Source organism: Ascaphus truei, chromosome 3 (genome assembly GCF_040206685.1).
Source record: "Ascaphus truei isolate aAscTru1 chromosome 3, aAscTru1.hap1, whole genome shotgun sequence".
In the NCBI taxonomy this organism is placed as follows: domain Eukaryota; kingdom Metazoa; phylum Chordata; class Amphibia; order Anura; family Ascaphidae; genus Ascaphus; species Ascaphus truei.
In genome coordinates this window covers 429,661,946-429,677,636 of record NC_134485.1, presented here as the reverse complement: position 1 = coordinate 429,677,636, position 15,691 = coordinate 429,661,946, and the positions used below count along the sequence as shown (strand labels likewise).

General features: G+C 43.1%; 1 protein-coding gene across 6 annotated transcripts in view; it reads right to left on the bottom strand.

Moving 5' to 3' along the window:
• POLQ (DNA polymerase theta) overlaps positions 1–15,691 on the bottom strand; it is a 127,782-nt gene that overhangs the window by 81,036 nt on the left and 31,055 nt on the right. For all 6 annotated transcript variants that reach the window (XR_012800089.1, XM_075592882.1, XM_075592884.1 and 3 more), the window contains 6 exons: positions 14,346–14,492; positions 12,823–13,035; positions 8,977–9,119; positions 5,243–5,438; positions 3,149–3,291; positions 1,230–1,423 (listed from right to left, as the gene is read on the bottom strand). Coding sequence is in view for 5 of the 6 variants with exons in the window: in XM_075592882.1 (XP_075448997.1) it covers positions 1,230–1,423; positions 3,149–3,291; positions 5,243–5,438; positions 8,977–9,119; positions 12,823–13,035; positions 14,346–14,492 (1,036 nt within the window). In the remaining variant the exon portion in view is untranslated. The remainder of the gene's footprint in view (positions 1–1,229; positions 1,424–3,148; positions 3,292–5,242; positions 5,439–8,976; positions 9,120–12,822; positions 13,036–14,345; positions 14,493–15,691) is intronic.

The window sequence follows — 15,691 nt, the reverse complement described above, 5'->3', positions numbered from 1 at the left end:
GCTACAGATCCCAGCACACCAGTAATGTCTTCAGCTAAAGACCCCGGCACACCAGTAATGTCTTCAGCTACAGATCCCGGCACACCAGTAATGTCTTCAGCTAAAGACCCCGGCACGCCAGTAATGTCTTCAGCTACAGATCCCGGCACACCAGTAATGTCTTCAGCTACAGATCCCGGCACACCAGTAATATCTTCAGCTAAAGACCCAGGCACACCAGTAATGTCTTCAGCTACAGATCCCGGCACACCAGTAATATCTTCAGCTAAAGACCCAGGCACACCAGTAATCACTTCAGCTACAGATCCCGGCACACCAGTAATCACTTCAGCTACAGATCCCGGCATGCCAGTCCTGTCTTCCTCAGCATTATGAGGGTTACAATAATAAATGTAATCGAACGCTTTGTTAGAAATGAAGCTTTAGAGTAAATAATTTGTACTATAGCACAAACGGTAAAGTAACTGACTGCTTACTAGCTTTTCATATTTTGCACCTTGTGATTGTGTCATCAAGTATCTTTATGTAATATATAGTTATATCTTTAAGCGGTGAATACAGTGATTTTGAGCATTGCGACAGGTTATCTGATACTAAGGGGGTTATTCAATAAACTGCAATAATGCCGATCGGGGCTCTAACACACGGAAATTCCCACTGAAGTCAATGGAAGTTGACGTACCACAGTGCCCCGAACAGCACTATTGGAGTTTACTGAATTATGAATAACCTATTTGCCAAAAAGCAATTACTGATCCGATCTGAGATAGTGTGAGCTATAAAATATACAAGAAGTGCTTTCCATTCCACCTCATTATTTCATCTCTCTACCCCACGGCAACACAATGGCTGCTGCGGATGTTAACTTACGGTTTTACATTTGGGATAAACATGTTGTTTGGAAGCACCTGGAGCCTGTAATATCGCTGCTTTGCTTAATTCAGTGATGCATGAAAACTGCTGTTGTTTTATTTGCTTGCCACACAGCTTCAGAGAGGTGTAAGGAAAATACCTGAAAACCGTTGGAAATAGCAGCTTGCCAGCAGCAAACTTGATTCATTCCCCATGAGAGGCTAAAGCTGTGTGTGTGTATATATACACAGACATAAATACATTTCTTTTTATACATTCATATTGTAAAGACATTAGACAACATATGAGTAATATAGGCAGGGATTTAAGTTGTTTAAAATCACAGACAGGCGAAAGGCCACGCGGCCCGTGGTTACCTTTTGTGGATAGCCATCTGTCGGTGCTGTCTTTCGTTTTTTGCTATTATTTTGCCATTTACTGAACGTGCCAAAAACCCTTCCTCAATCCCCACGAGCTCAGCCACGCGCTTCATAGACACCGGGAGCTTCTCCCAAAGGCAGAAAAATTGGTACCAGTCAATAGTTGTCCATTCCTCATACACGGGGGTGACCTGAAACAAGTATACATCCAATGACGAAGCTTAAACAGACATGTCACACAAGTAGATTATTGTGCATATCAGCAACTCTGTATCGTGATTAATGGAAACGTTACTCAACTACTTCAATCAACGTATCAACGTGCAATAAACAACAAAGAAAAACATGAAACTCTCATACGGTACTTTTCCCTTAACAGTGTATTAAAGATAGATGCTTTGCACAGCCCTACACTATCAAGAGACACATCCCTGAGGAAGCCACACCACGCGGTGAAACATGTTGAATTGAGCATCAGCTAAACACGGACATTCAGCCCAAGCCCCATAGCTTCACTGCAGCAGCCCAGGGGATCCTCCAGAGACTCCGTTTTGCATGTGCACACACAGCGCTCCACGGAGAAGGACAGCTGATCCACAACGCAGTCAGCAGAGTACGCCAGCGCCACAGACTCTCCGATCCATAGGACGCCAATGGGGGGAACCGAAGGGGAGGAAAACGTCGGACTAACGGGTCACATTTGGCATTTAAACATCAGCTCCCAAACAGCCCTGTATGCGGAACCAGGAAGTGAGAACAAACTCATCACCTTTGGGCTACGGCCCCAGCCACTGTGTGCACGCGCGCGTCGGAGCCGCTGGTGGAGCTTGCACCAGTTTAAGCCGCGATCTGCAGTCCTATGGTCACGACGGGACAAGCGTCAGAAAAGAGAGGGGGGGGGGGGGGCAAAGACAAGATTTTTGCCGGGGGCGTGGTGGGGGCACGGCCATGACGTCACACGGCTGGTTCACCCTCATTGGCTGATCCACAGCCGTGACGTAGTCAGCGCTCGTCTGCCGCGGCAAAAGACACATTTCTTGTCTTTTGGTAAAGGTGGTCACGCATCGCGCAGGCGCACTCAGGCAGCTACTGGGGCCGGCCCCATAGAGAAGCGGTGCGCAAAGTGGGGGGGGCGCACGGGCGCTTTCAGAGGCATTTAATGAAATGCCGGGGGATCGCGTGAGGCCTCTGCAACACTAAACACTTACCTTGTTTCAGACGCTGCGACGTGTCGCCATGGCAACGCGGCATCATATGACGCCGTGGTGTCATGTGTCGTGACGTCACTCGACCGTCTCCATAGAAACGGGGTCACGTGTCGGCACGTCACCCTGCGGCGTAATTTGACGCCGCAAACAAGGTGAGGGGGGGGGGGCGCGGGAGCGAGGGGGAGTTGGCAGGGGGGCACAGCTCCAAACGTTTGCGCTCCCCTGCCATAGACAATCGTACCTTGTGCGCGACGCGCACGCCGGGAGGACGAGGCCTAATAGGGCTGCTCTTGCACCAGCTTTTAAGACACCATATTTCAAGTTCTTCATCGTGCGAGTGCATTTTCATGTTTTTATCTTTGCTGACCGTATAAAAGATTATATGCCATCTTTTCTTTAAAGAGACTCATATTGGATAAAAATACTCCGAACTTGGATAAAAAGGGACAATAAGTAAATGTTTTCCAGAACATCAGAAAAATTGGCTCAGAATACAGTGATGAACATTCTATAAAACAGAATTACTGCGGCATTTTTAAATACAAATCGTAATAAGAGTTGAATTTCGGAACCTCCTATTTAATGAAGCTTCTCATATTCATTATTTGTTAGAGATGTTAAATTCATCCTTTAAAACCTCAGTGAGGTGGCGTCGGGAGAAACTATGCATAAAACCAGTTCTAAGGAGACACAGATTCATTGTCCTACCAGATAAAGAATGTGCAGGTCGTTCTCCAAGACAAAACCCTTCATTGCTCTCTGGAGATCAGCAAAAATCCCCAAAGCCTCAGAAGGAGAAAGAGAGGAGGAGAGTGTGGCAGAACCAAGCTTTGTTGGACGATAAACTTCAACTAGAAAGAGGAAGAATACAAGATCAGACCATCATATCAGCTCATCGGAAATATAGTTACATGTCATTGAACATGGCATACAGATTTGACCCAAGCAGGGTCCGAAAGAAACACCAAACACAATGCAGTCAATGCCAGAATAATTAATGTTGTGGCAATAATGGTCCATCAATAAATACCTCCTCTAGGTAAATAGCATAGCCACTAAGGGATAGGTATTATAGAAACTGAAAATAATAATTTTTTATTATCCAAATATGGTTCAAATGTATTATTAAAATTCCCCGTAGTGGAGTAGTTATAGAGAACTATTAGATACAAATGTTTAATTCTTTAGTATAATTCTAGTAGACAGTTCTCCATATAAGCAGTCCAATGTTAATAACAGTGTATCAACACAAATTAATTCCCATAAGGGATCAACCACGTATACACCGTCATTGAACATGTTAGCAGCACTTCCAACCCAAGAAAATTTGGCGATGAGCAAATCTTTCTCCCTATAAAGTGAACTCATCAAGACAACATCTAATTGCAGCTTCAGGGTGGAAAATAACGCTGAAGATAAAAGAGCGTCCCTTTATTCACCAAAAGTTGTTTTTTTTTGTTTGTTTTTGAGTAGGACAGAGATATATAGGTGTGTGTATATGTATACATGTATATGTATACGTGTATATGTATACGTGTATACGTATACGTGTGTGCATATACGTGTGTGTGTATATATACATAAATATAAACATACACACATACATATACACACACATCTGGGGAATGTATATGTAACCCCTCTATTTTCAGTCTATATGTGCTGTGGTGGGGCTTGAGTTCTTCCTCCCTTAGTACAGTTGGTCCTCGCTTATTCGCTGGAATGCGTCCCGCAAGCCGCCGCCTGATACCGGACCGTCGGATTGTGGGTCCATGTTAATCCGCGGCGGTGTGGTCGGATAATGCGTCCAGCGGACTGCATTATAGTTACATAGTAGATGAGGTTGAATAAAGACGTACGTCCATCAAGTTCAACCTACGCTAAATTTAGACAACAGATACTTTATCCTATATCTATACTTACTTATTGATCCAGAGGAAGGCAAACAAAAAACCCCATTAAGGGGAAAAATAAATTCCTTCCCGACTCCATGAATTGGCAAATCGGATTAATCCCTGGATCAATATCCTTCCCATGTTTACTTATTAGGTATATCCCTGTATATCTTTCCTATGTGGCGTCGGATACGGCGTTCGACGGAAAGCGGACTGTCAGATACCGAGGAACACCTTGTATACTATAATTGGACACATTGAATAAAACCAGTCACGACTTGTGTATATATAAACCGGTACTTTATGACCCAAGGACGAACTTAAACCAGTAGCCCTCACTCCTAAAGATAACAAAACACACTGTACTTAATACACAATACTATACAGGCATACCCCGGTTTAAGGACACCCACTTTAAGTACACTCACGAGTAAGGACATATCGCCCAATAGGCAAACAGCAGCTCACGCATGCGCCTGTCAGCATGTCCTGAACAGCAATACCGGCTCCCTACCTGTACCGAAGCTGTGCGCAAGCGGGGAGACTATAGAGCCTGTTACACATGCGTTATTTACATCAGTTATGCACGTATATGACGTTTGCAGTACAGTACATGCACCGATAAGTGGGGAAAAGGTTGAAAAAAAGAGGCAGCTTGTTGCACCCAAAACCCTTTGTGGTTCAGGTATCTCAGATTGATGTCTACTCTACAAAGTTGCTCTTCTACTGGAACCAGAACACATGTACATCCAGAAAAATACACGTGTGAGCTCTGATCACACTACGAGATCTGAACATCTACGACGAACTCTCTCTTGTTCAACACATCTACAATTCTCCAGGACCCACACAGCTGGTAGAGCTCCATCAGAAATACCGCAGTTACTTTACCTTACGACTTATTTACCTTTTGTCCCGTCCCGGTCTTCCTGTAGAATTTGTATGAACTCATTCTTCAGCAGCCACTCCACACAGGCTTCAATGGCTCCACCTTCCTGCTTCTCCTCGGGCTCCGCTTTCTCCTTCATGCTGGCAGCCAGCAAGGTGCAAGAGGCATAAATCCGCACATCGGCTGGAGTATCCGCCACTCCCCCGACTATTATCTGGTGCACAGGAAACCCGATTAGCCTCTCCGTATAAAAGTTATCATTGCCTTTGTTCATTGTAACGATCGAGTTACCCACAGGTCATGTGTTGGTATTCCTTATTAACATTATAAACAAATTCCTCAAATTGCAGGTCTCTTCTCTGACAGCGGTACAAAGCGCCCCTCTACTCACACGTTCATAATGCAAGTCTCCATTTAATGTGACAGCCAAGAACAGCAGAGGAACCACATTTCAGGTCCCATATGGACCTTTCATCAGGTGATGAAAGCTTTACCGAAGCTTTGTACCTCTGTCCTAGAGGAGACCTGCATGTTTAAGAATGTTGGCTGCACAAGCCGGATTCTCCTCGCCTGAAACGGTGTCCCCGCACTTTGGAACAGTAGTAACATTACAGCCACATGTCATGTCTCAGCCAAATGGATGAGAAGAGTGACTCGCTCTGCTCATTTGCATGTCATTACCCAGAATCCCTGGCTGCAGTATGTATGCCAAGAGATAATGGGGAAAGGCAGGGTTACAGACCTGAGACGTGAATGGGCTCACAAGTGGTATTTGTATTCACTGTACGGTGCAGAGTTTTTGTCACTTATTTTTTACCCACTATAACTTTTTTCATGTCTGGTTATAGCCACATCTGAAAATCTTACCAGGAAGGGGATAATACACATACATGGTTTAAAAATCATGCCAGAAATGTGTTACCATATCATAATTGCCTACCCAGTGCTTTGCTTATTGATCTCCGTCAGCTTTTCCCTTTGCTAGGCTTGTAAAAAGCTTAGCCTCTCCTTTCACTTTGTGGAATACATTCCAACTACAAGATAACGGACTCTCTAGTTTCAGCCTTCGACTAATACCGCATTATAATCTAACCTTGAGAACAGAACAGGATGCCCTTCTCAAACCTTTCATGTTACACACTTCATTTATGTCGACGATGAACGGGGATAAAGCAAACACAATCAGAGGCAACACATTTACAGGATGCCAAAAGGCACAAAGACATCCAGATATCCAAGAATTATTCCTTTAAAGTCATTGTCCATTGCATGTTAACCTACATTTCAAGCGACAGAGAGGGGCTCAGGGGTTCCAAAATGAGCTTGCTGGGGTTCTGTGTGTTTGTTACCCTACATATCAGCAGGATCTGTGTTTGGCGACATTAATAATATTCTTCCTAAATGTTACTAAAAAGACATAAAACTGAAGAGCGTTGTTTGAAATAAATACCCTGTCCCCATGCATTATGTATGACTGTTCACTTCCATTAAAGTTACATAGTAGATTAGGTGGGGGGGGGAGGGGAGGAGGAAGACATGTGCATGGAATTCAACCTTTGTTAAATTTGAATTTGGCGACATACCAACTGTAAAATCTTTACAAAATGGCAAATCAACTAATAAAGATAGTACGTCAACTTTTTATTTTTACTTCTGGTATTTCAATGGTAACCAAATACTTTGGGGAGCTTTTACAATCTTAATAAAATCTGTGTTAATCTTAGACACCTAAAGCTAAGTTTTTGGTCCGCTCTTCTCTTGGTGTAACCCCCCTCCCCTGTTGGGGTTACGAAATGGGTTAAAAGAATTAAATACTAAACACCTGCCCCTCTAGGTAAGGTGTTTACCAATAACCAGAAAGAGGCTTAGCCCCACCCCTTTTCTGCCCAGACACAGGGGGTGGGGGAGAGGTGATAAATAGGAGACCAGAAGGATTCCAACGGTCAGATCCTGGGGAGGAGAGACCAGGGAAGGATATCAATTGTAAACAATTAAGTTGTGATAGGAATCTTGTTATTATTTTTCAGACTAGGACAGTGTACTTTAAAAGTTAGGCCCCATGTATAGGAAGCTGAAGAAATACCGTTTTCAACAAGGGAGGGGGGGAGAAATCAGTGTCCCTTAGGGGTTTCCCTACCTGTAGCCCTGGGCCTAATCTGAAGTCAGGATAATCAGGAGTTCTGATACAGTATCTTAAGCAGGATCCTGAAAGAATAAAGTACAGTGGAAGTATAAAGAATCACCCTCTGTTACCTCAGTACCAGAGTACTGTATGTGAGGTGAGCACAGAGTAGGATACAGAGTAATGACCCTCTATCCTACCCCAGTGATGAAAGGCATCCCCTGCTGGGACCCTGGACAGATAGGGATTGAGAATGTCACAATGAGCATGTATAAACATGCCCTGAATGAAAGCAGCCCTTCCAATGTAAAAGCGATGTGCCTTCTCAGGATTGCAATGATGCAGCGGAGGAAGATGCTGTACCTGTTTATAGTGTGAATAAATACGGTTTTGTTTAATGACTACAACGTTCCTGGCTCAGCACCCCTGACAAAGGTAATATACCCCGAGTTGCCAATAACACAGACAACATCTGTAAACTCCCTTAAAGCCAGATAGGAAGGGTTACACTAGTTTGTACAGTAATTCTAAGGTCAATGTTATAAGATTAGAAATACAGAGGGACTCGGTAAATTGTTAATTTGCATCAGAGGTGCCAGCTGACAGATCGAACACCTGCGGGAGTTTGTATATATGCAGACGCTAGCTGACTGCAGTATACTCGGGTATCTTTCCATAACCACCACCTTTTAGATGTGTAAAGGTACAGATATATACACCCCTACATCGATACAATTTGTTATTTACTACTGACATTTATTTCATCTTACTATAACTGTCGCTATCTATATGTATACACATATAGATAGCGACAGTTATAGTAAGATGAAATAAATGTCAGTAGTAAATAAATTGTATAGATGTAGGGGTGTATATATCTGTACCTTTACACATCTATGAGAGGGAGAGAGGGAGAGAGGAAGAGAGGGAGAGAGAGAGAGAGAGAGAGAGAGAGAGAGAGAGAGAGAGAGAGAGAGAGAGAGAGAGAGAGAGAGAGAGAGAGAGAGAGAGGGAGAGAGATGATTCACTAACCTGATAGCCGCCTCACATTGGGGATTTTAATGTTTTTCAATGAATATAGTTGAGCACCAATAACATTTCATTGTTTTGCCTATGGGCGTTTTAAACCATATACTTACCCCTCGGGCTGAGATGTTTATGACCACTAATGCATTGACCTAACCGCTGAAGGGATATTGAGATCCCAGGACACTTTGAGTCCAATCTTTCCTACTTATACATCTCAGTGCATTTTCTAGGGTCTGTATGTGACCCCATGATCACTATCTTGTGAGTCAGAAAAGAAAATGTTGACGGTAAAGGCGATTGGATTGTTCCGCACAAGCTAGTTAAGCAGATGTTATTTCATTGTTTGCCGTTACGTGGGACCGCGCCAATGAACAGATAGGTGGTGTGACGAAATCTGATTACTTTATCACCAAGTTGCAATAATGTTCATGGTACAAATGACGAAGGAATATTGGCCAAGTTTTAACAATACTGGTCTTATTTTCCTTTAAACCAGTCAGTGACCTTATTATACATATCACGCTCCTGGATCAGAATATCTCTGCATGGGACGGCATCGTTAATCCTTTCATATATTTCATAGTTATTCGGAGCCCCTCACCTCCAGAATAGCCCGGATCATGCTGCCTGTGACTCCAGCCCCCTCTTTTCTGAGCAAGCAGCTGCGGACAGGCTTCAGTGATCCCTGCAACAAGCTGATGCCCTTTGACCTCTCCGAATTCTTGCACACAAGGATGCTTTCGCCTGTAGACATTAGTGAACAGGATTATGGGTATAGACAACAAAACTATTCTTCTACACAAAGAACAGTAACGGAAGAAACAAGTATATCCACATGTCTTACACAAATTCCCCAACAGAACCGCTGTCAATTGTAGCTCTATTTATGTAAATTTCCATGAACATTTTGCTTGCTGCATTAAAACCCTCAGACAACCGTGAGGGTTTGAGGCCACGTACAGGAACATTCATTCCCTTTGTGTGGCAGATCATTTTATCTTCTTTCGACACAGATCATGATATTGTCAGTGTTAATTTTCTACATTGGACAGGCATACAGACAATGCCAGAAATATGGCATCAAATTGGTTTAAAGCCCATTGTAATGAAGAAACCAGTGTAAGTATGTTCCCTGCACCTTAATAATTCACTGCCAGCAAAAGTGTGTGATAAACGGCAAAATAAGGCAAAAGGCACAAAGAACAACGTTAAATAATTATATTGTGTATAGAGAAGAGGGCAAATGCTTTGGACCCATGAGGATAGCTCCTTTTGGACGGAAACGTTGGTCCTAGGCAAAATCTGAGAATTTAAATCCAATCCTTGTGCCTTTTGTCTGAAATATATTTCCCCCCAATTGTGTCTACATTAATGCCACGGAAGTATAATTGTAATTACAGGACAGAGGTAGCAAAGCTTACTGTTCTCCGTGCCACGTTCACACGCGACCGAAGCTGCTGCAGCTCGGGCGTCCGCAGCCCAAGAACAATAAGCGGCCTGGGAGGATTAAAGCTGGGGGGCCCTGCTTCAGAATGGGACCCCACCACGTTAATCCTTGAGGCAGAGAAAAACGATACATACCTTTTAGATGAACAGCGCAGCCGTCTCTCTGTCTGCAGCGTCTTCCAGCAGCGCTGAAGGTAAGGTACAGGGCCTACCAACCCCCTTATTGACGTAGATGCCCGAATATAGGTCTCTACATCATGAGGGGAAGGCTATAGGACCATATTCAGAAATCAATATCATCAAAGGGGCTGGACAGTGTTACATCACCTGTCCAGCCCCCTTGATGACGTAGATGACCAAATATGGTAATATAGTTCCCCCATGATGTAGAGACCCATATTCAGGCATCTACGTTATCTGGGGGGTTGGCAGGCCCTGTATCTTACCTGCGACGCCAAGACGCTGCAGACGGCGATAGACTAAAAGGTTAGTATCGTTTTTCTTTCCCCATCAAGTGAACGATTAATACTGCGGGTCCCATTCAGAAGCATGAGCCCCACAGCGCTAATCCTCCCGAGCCGCAAATCTTCCGGTTTTTGGGCCGCAACTTTCCCGTTGTCGGTCCACGACCCCAAGAACAGCAAGAGTTACTACATCTGTATGTACACACAAAATATATTTTTTATATCACCATTAACCTTTGCGGTTTGTTCCCGATTCTTTAGCCGTTTACATTTGTAGCTCGGCAGCAAAAACAATTTCATGTCAACAAAAGTCCCAATGAACTACTCAACGTCACTTCATGAAGAGACAGCTTGTCCCACGGTGTCCCTTCTCTCAGACTTGGAGGTCACATCTGCCAAGTCTCATTGTTGGGGTCACGTCACTGCCTCAACATTAAGGAGTTCTCTCCCAGTAGACCTTTATACAGTTGAAGGCACACAAAGAATTGGCTTCTATTTATCTAATCCTGCGACAGGAAATAACACTCACTTTTAAGGATTACCAGGGGACCACTGGCAGTAAAAGAAAGAACAAACCTCATCAAGGATTTGGATGCAGGAAGATTTCCACAGGCTTGGCACTTTATGCTTAGTTTACCTTCGGTACAGCAGCCTTGAATGTAAAGTGGATAGAGAGACCTTGCCACATGTTGCTCTTTGATGCTGTTTTGTACGATGATACGCAAACTCACAACCAATGCTTTGTCTCCAGCTGTATGCACCTTATTCCTCAGTTAATTTCCCATATTTACTTATTTCTTGAAAAATGTGTGTGTCCATAAAGACAGATAATGGACTATTTACATAGTTACGGAATGGATTTCATTATTTTGTTTACATTGATTAGCTTTGGTATTCTTTCGTACGTGTGATAATTGCAACATTGTATAATGCCTGATTTTATTATGTTAATATATATTCAAATCCAATATTAATTGTTACTACAGCTAATAATCCCTGCTGTATCCATGCAAGCGGCCTCTTTCACAATCCAGCGTGTATTATAATGTGAGGCAGTCCAGCTTGCACCCTGCGCTAGGCATTTTAGGAGTTTTTACATGATCAAGGGTATTTGAACAGGTCTATGAGAGTCTCTCTGCCACTGGCTATGCCCCAGTATTTATATACCAGTATAAAGGTTGTTTTAACCCCTTTTGTATCAGAGACAACCAAGAAATATCATAAAGAATGTATATTAATATGTATTTTTAGATATTTAACATCTTTCATTGTAATTTATTTTTTCCCCAAATCTTCTCCCTCTCTCCGGGTAGAACTCCTCTCTCACTTTCTTCTCCGTGCGCGTCTACTATTTGTTCTGCAACATTTGCCATTTTACTCCAATTATCTCCAGCAGGGAGTTGCTAACGCTCTAGTAAAGTACAGTACAGCACAACCTCCTTATAACGCTGTACTTGGGGTCCAAAGAATCCCTTCGCGTTATAAGCGGATCGCGTTAGAAATAATGTACCATTGTATGCATTGTACAATAAAGTATTTAAGATACCAATAATCGTGTTGTAAAGTATTCATAAATATGAAAATTGGGAGCCGCGCATGCATCGCGTTATAAGCGGATTCACGTTGTAACGGATCGCGCTATAACGGGGTTGAGCTGTATGTCTCGAGTTGCCCCACATGCTGGTACTTTTGCCCATTGTAAAATATTACAGCAAATAAAGATCCCTCGTTGTGGGCACATTCACATCTCAGACAGGTCTGCAACGCTGCCCTTCCCCATTATCTCTTAGCATCCAGTGCTTCCACTGCAGCCAGGGATTCTGGGTAATGACAGGCAAATGATCACAGTGTGTCACCTTTTGCTTCTTGTCCACTTTAACATGGATCCCTATAAGCGTATACCTGCCGTCTTACACAGCTTTTCAGCACAGCCTGGGGTAAAGAAGTGCAGAGCCAGTAACCCTACTCACAGACAGCTGATTCCACCTTTTGGATCTCATCATAGTACAAAAGATGGATCAAAAAGAAGACCCGAAATTGTCATGCTAACAAAATACATTAATAGAATTGAAGGAAGAGCGGTTATTTCTATCACGGATCTCATCATAGTAAGGTTGGTTACTGGCTCTGATAGTGTACGCAGTTCTGTACGCCGACCTGCAATTCTCCCCGTAAGCAGTAAAAGGCAGAATTTCATGTTCACCAGGGAACACTTTCCCCCGCTTCCAGTAATCATGCTACAATGTATAGACTATATTATATTACAGTATATACTGTACAAAACAGGCATATTTTTGATAGATTTTCTGCACAATAAGTTTCCTCTATCTCTGATTAAAATCAATGGAGGCACAAAAACTTCCTCCGAGCTCTATGCACTACAAATTGATCAATAAACACTTAAATATTGATCTTCACCACTGCCAATATTCATGTAAGAGAATTATTCCTACGCTCGATCCACATTTATATGACAGCATACTGTACCCAATATACAGTTGTTATCCAAGACTAAAGCTAGCAGAGTCTGCACTTACCCATTGTATCCACTCCTTTCCTCCCAGCCCGTCCAGCCATCTGCTTGTAGGTGAGTACGTCCAGGAGGCGCCCATTGAAGAGAGGAGACCTGACAATGACCCGCCGTGCGGGTAGGTTGACGCCGGATGAGAGTGTGGAAGTGGCAGCCAACACACGGACAAAACCCTGGCGGAAGGCTCCTTCAATAATGTCCCGCTCATCGAAGGTTAATCCTTTGAACAGAAAAACAGTGTCTCTATATACCAGTAGGGCATGGCATGTTCCCTGTCACCCCTGGCAGAGGTGCCCACAAAGTATTGATCTGTAATGCATCGCTGCCACCTCTGGCAAATAAGATTGTGCAAGTGCCCAAGAAATATCATAATAACCGTCTATCAACCTTCAATGAATTTCACATGGGATTTATTTTAGCCTAGTAATGAAGCTGCACATAATTAAACATGAAATGCCTCCGTTGTAGGGTGGACAAATTATTAATTTCAGGAGCTTCTTGGTTTTATTTTTGAACTGTATGTGACAAAATAGAAGTCCCAAGATAGGGAAAAAAGCTGGTGCACAGCAGCAATAACGGTAGGGCTCAGCACATCAAAAATAGGTTAAAAACTAGTTATTAAACTGGGTGACATCAAGGATGTTTGTAACAGTTACTCTGACGCGTTTCGCGCAACACAGCGCTTTGTCAAAGGGTACAAACAGTGGCATTTTTCCTTATCTAGGGCTTCTATCTGGATATCAACTAGCTAGAAGCACGCCACAGAGTCAAGAAGTCTTCTCAACCTGTGAGAACCACCCACATGGGTTCTCTCATTTTATTATGATCTTGGACCAATATTAACTATTATCACTGCTCCAGGGGCATTAACCTATTAGTGGTGAGGAGAACCGGTCAGACCAGCTTTACAAGCAGACTCTGACCCTGTTATCCACTGATTCCGAGCTACATTAGATTTCCTTATATCTGAGCAGAATACTGATATAAGTTATATACTCACAAGGTCATTTCTATAGAAGACCATCAAATACTCTTACAAGCATCACCTTTGTCTTGACTCAACCAATTTATTACATACCCTCACCACTTACTCTGTAGCACCGGTCTCCAAACTTTTTGTTCTATTTTCACTGTATGTGACCAAGCTGGTCCACGGTCCCAACTTCCCCATCCCTGGTATTGGTAGTTTTTGGTTAAAACTTCTGACCTCCCAAAAAACCTACACATTTGGCCGCAGGGATACCAATAGAAAGCAGCGATGTATTTTCTATAGATGAGGTCTCTGCTTACTATTGGTCCCCAGAGGGAGGCTGACCTAGCCCGACGCCATTTTGTATCCTCTGGGCAAGTATTCTTGCTCTGTGGTTAAAACTACATCTATGTCTGCAACTGAGGACCCTGGAGGTCAGGAGACTGCCAGTTACCTCCGGGGTACCTCACTGTGTCTAATAATTGGGTCTTGCCCAAATTATGTGCAGATACATTCTGGTCACCCATCCTGCACCACAGCACAAACAAACAGTGTCATACCGGCATGATGAAAGGCCACTCCCCACGGAACAGTACGGCCCAGCACAGCGTCTAATCCGGCCGGTGAGCGTCTTAACTGGTCCACCACATCCTGAATGCCCTCTTTGTCTAGGGTCACTGGCGAAATGCTGGAGTCGGTTTTACCGGCTGGTAGAAAAAGAGAGCAAAAAAGATACTTCTAAAAATATAACAAAAAAGTGCATATATATATATATCGTTACAACGCGAATCCGCTTATAACGCGATGCAAGCGTGGATCCCAATTTTCTTATATATTTATACTTTACAACACGATTATCGGTATCTTAAATACTTTATTGTACAATGCATACAATTGTACATTATTTCTAACGCAATGTCATTCTTTGGACCCCAGGCACAGCGTTATAAGGGGGTTGAGCTGTATATACAAAGGCGGCCGCCTTCAGCCTCGTGCGGCCGTTTCAGCGTGACTTTTAAAACCGCGGGCAGATGCAGTGTTTGATGCGGCATGTTCCGGTATTTAAAGCCGCGGCCACGTGCATTTGTATTAGCGCTGGCTCGGCATGAATGCGGCATGAACGCGGTGACGTGCGTGGCATTTGAAAAAAATACCCAGACAAAATCGGAGATGTTGGAGAATAAAAGGGGCCGTGACAGTATTATATATATATATATATATATATATATATATATATATTTTTTTTTTTTTATATGCTTAAGAGATGGCTGCATTCTCTATACTGAGCGTCCTTAGGAGGGGATCGTGCTAAATTTAAAAAAACGAAGGATTTTCTAACAGGAAAAAGAAAATCGAAGTATTCAAAATATCAGCACCCGACAAAGAATGAGCAAAATAAAGGGTGTTTATTGACCAATAACACGGTTACTCAACGTTTCGGTCCCAGGGGACCTTCTTCAGGGGTCCCCAATATGGATTTTTGTTTGTCTTTTGGAATATGTTGACCCGATAATATAGTCCTGGGAACCATAAATACTATATTTTGATGTCCTAAAGTTACTATGTACGACGTTATAGGTTCCTTCTGAACCAGATTAGGCCGTATGTATTCACACTTTAGCATGGGTGCTCCCCCTGCCTGCAATAGGGATGCATTGCATGCTCACATGTTATAGGTTTCATGTCTGTTATTTTAGTGTGCTTGCTCGGTTTTTCTGCACTCATTTCCAGCATGTGAGTTTTGCATAGACCGCTTTTGCTCCGTTTTCTAAGTTGTATTGTATACGTGTGCGTTGTATTAAATATATACACATACACACGGTCTCATCGACTTGGATTCAGTCTCAGTGATTTTTACCCAACACACTCAGTGACGTCTCATTGACAGTCAATACTTCATTAAAAT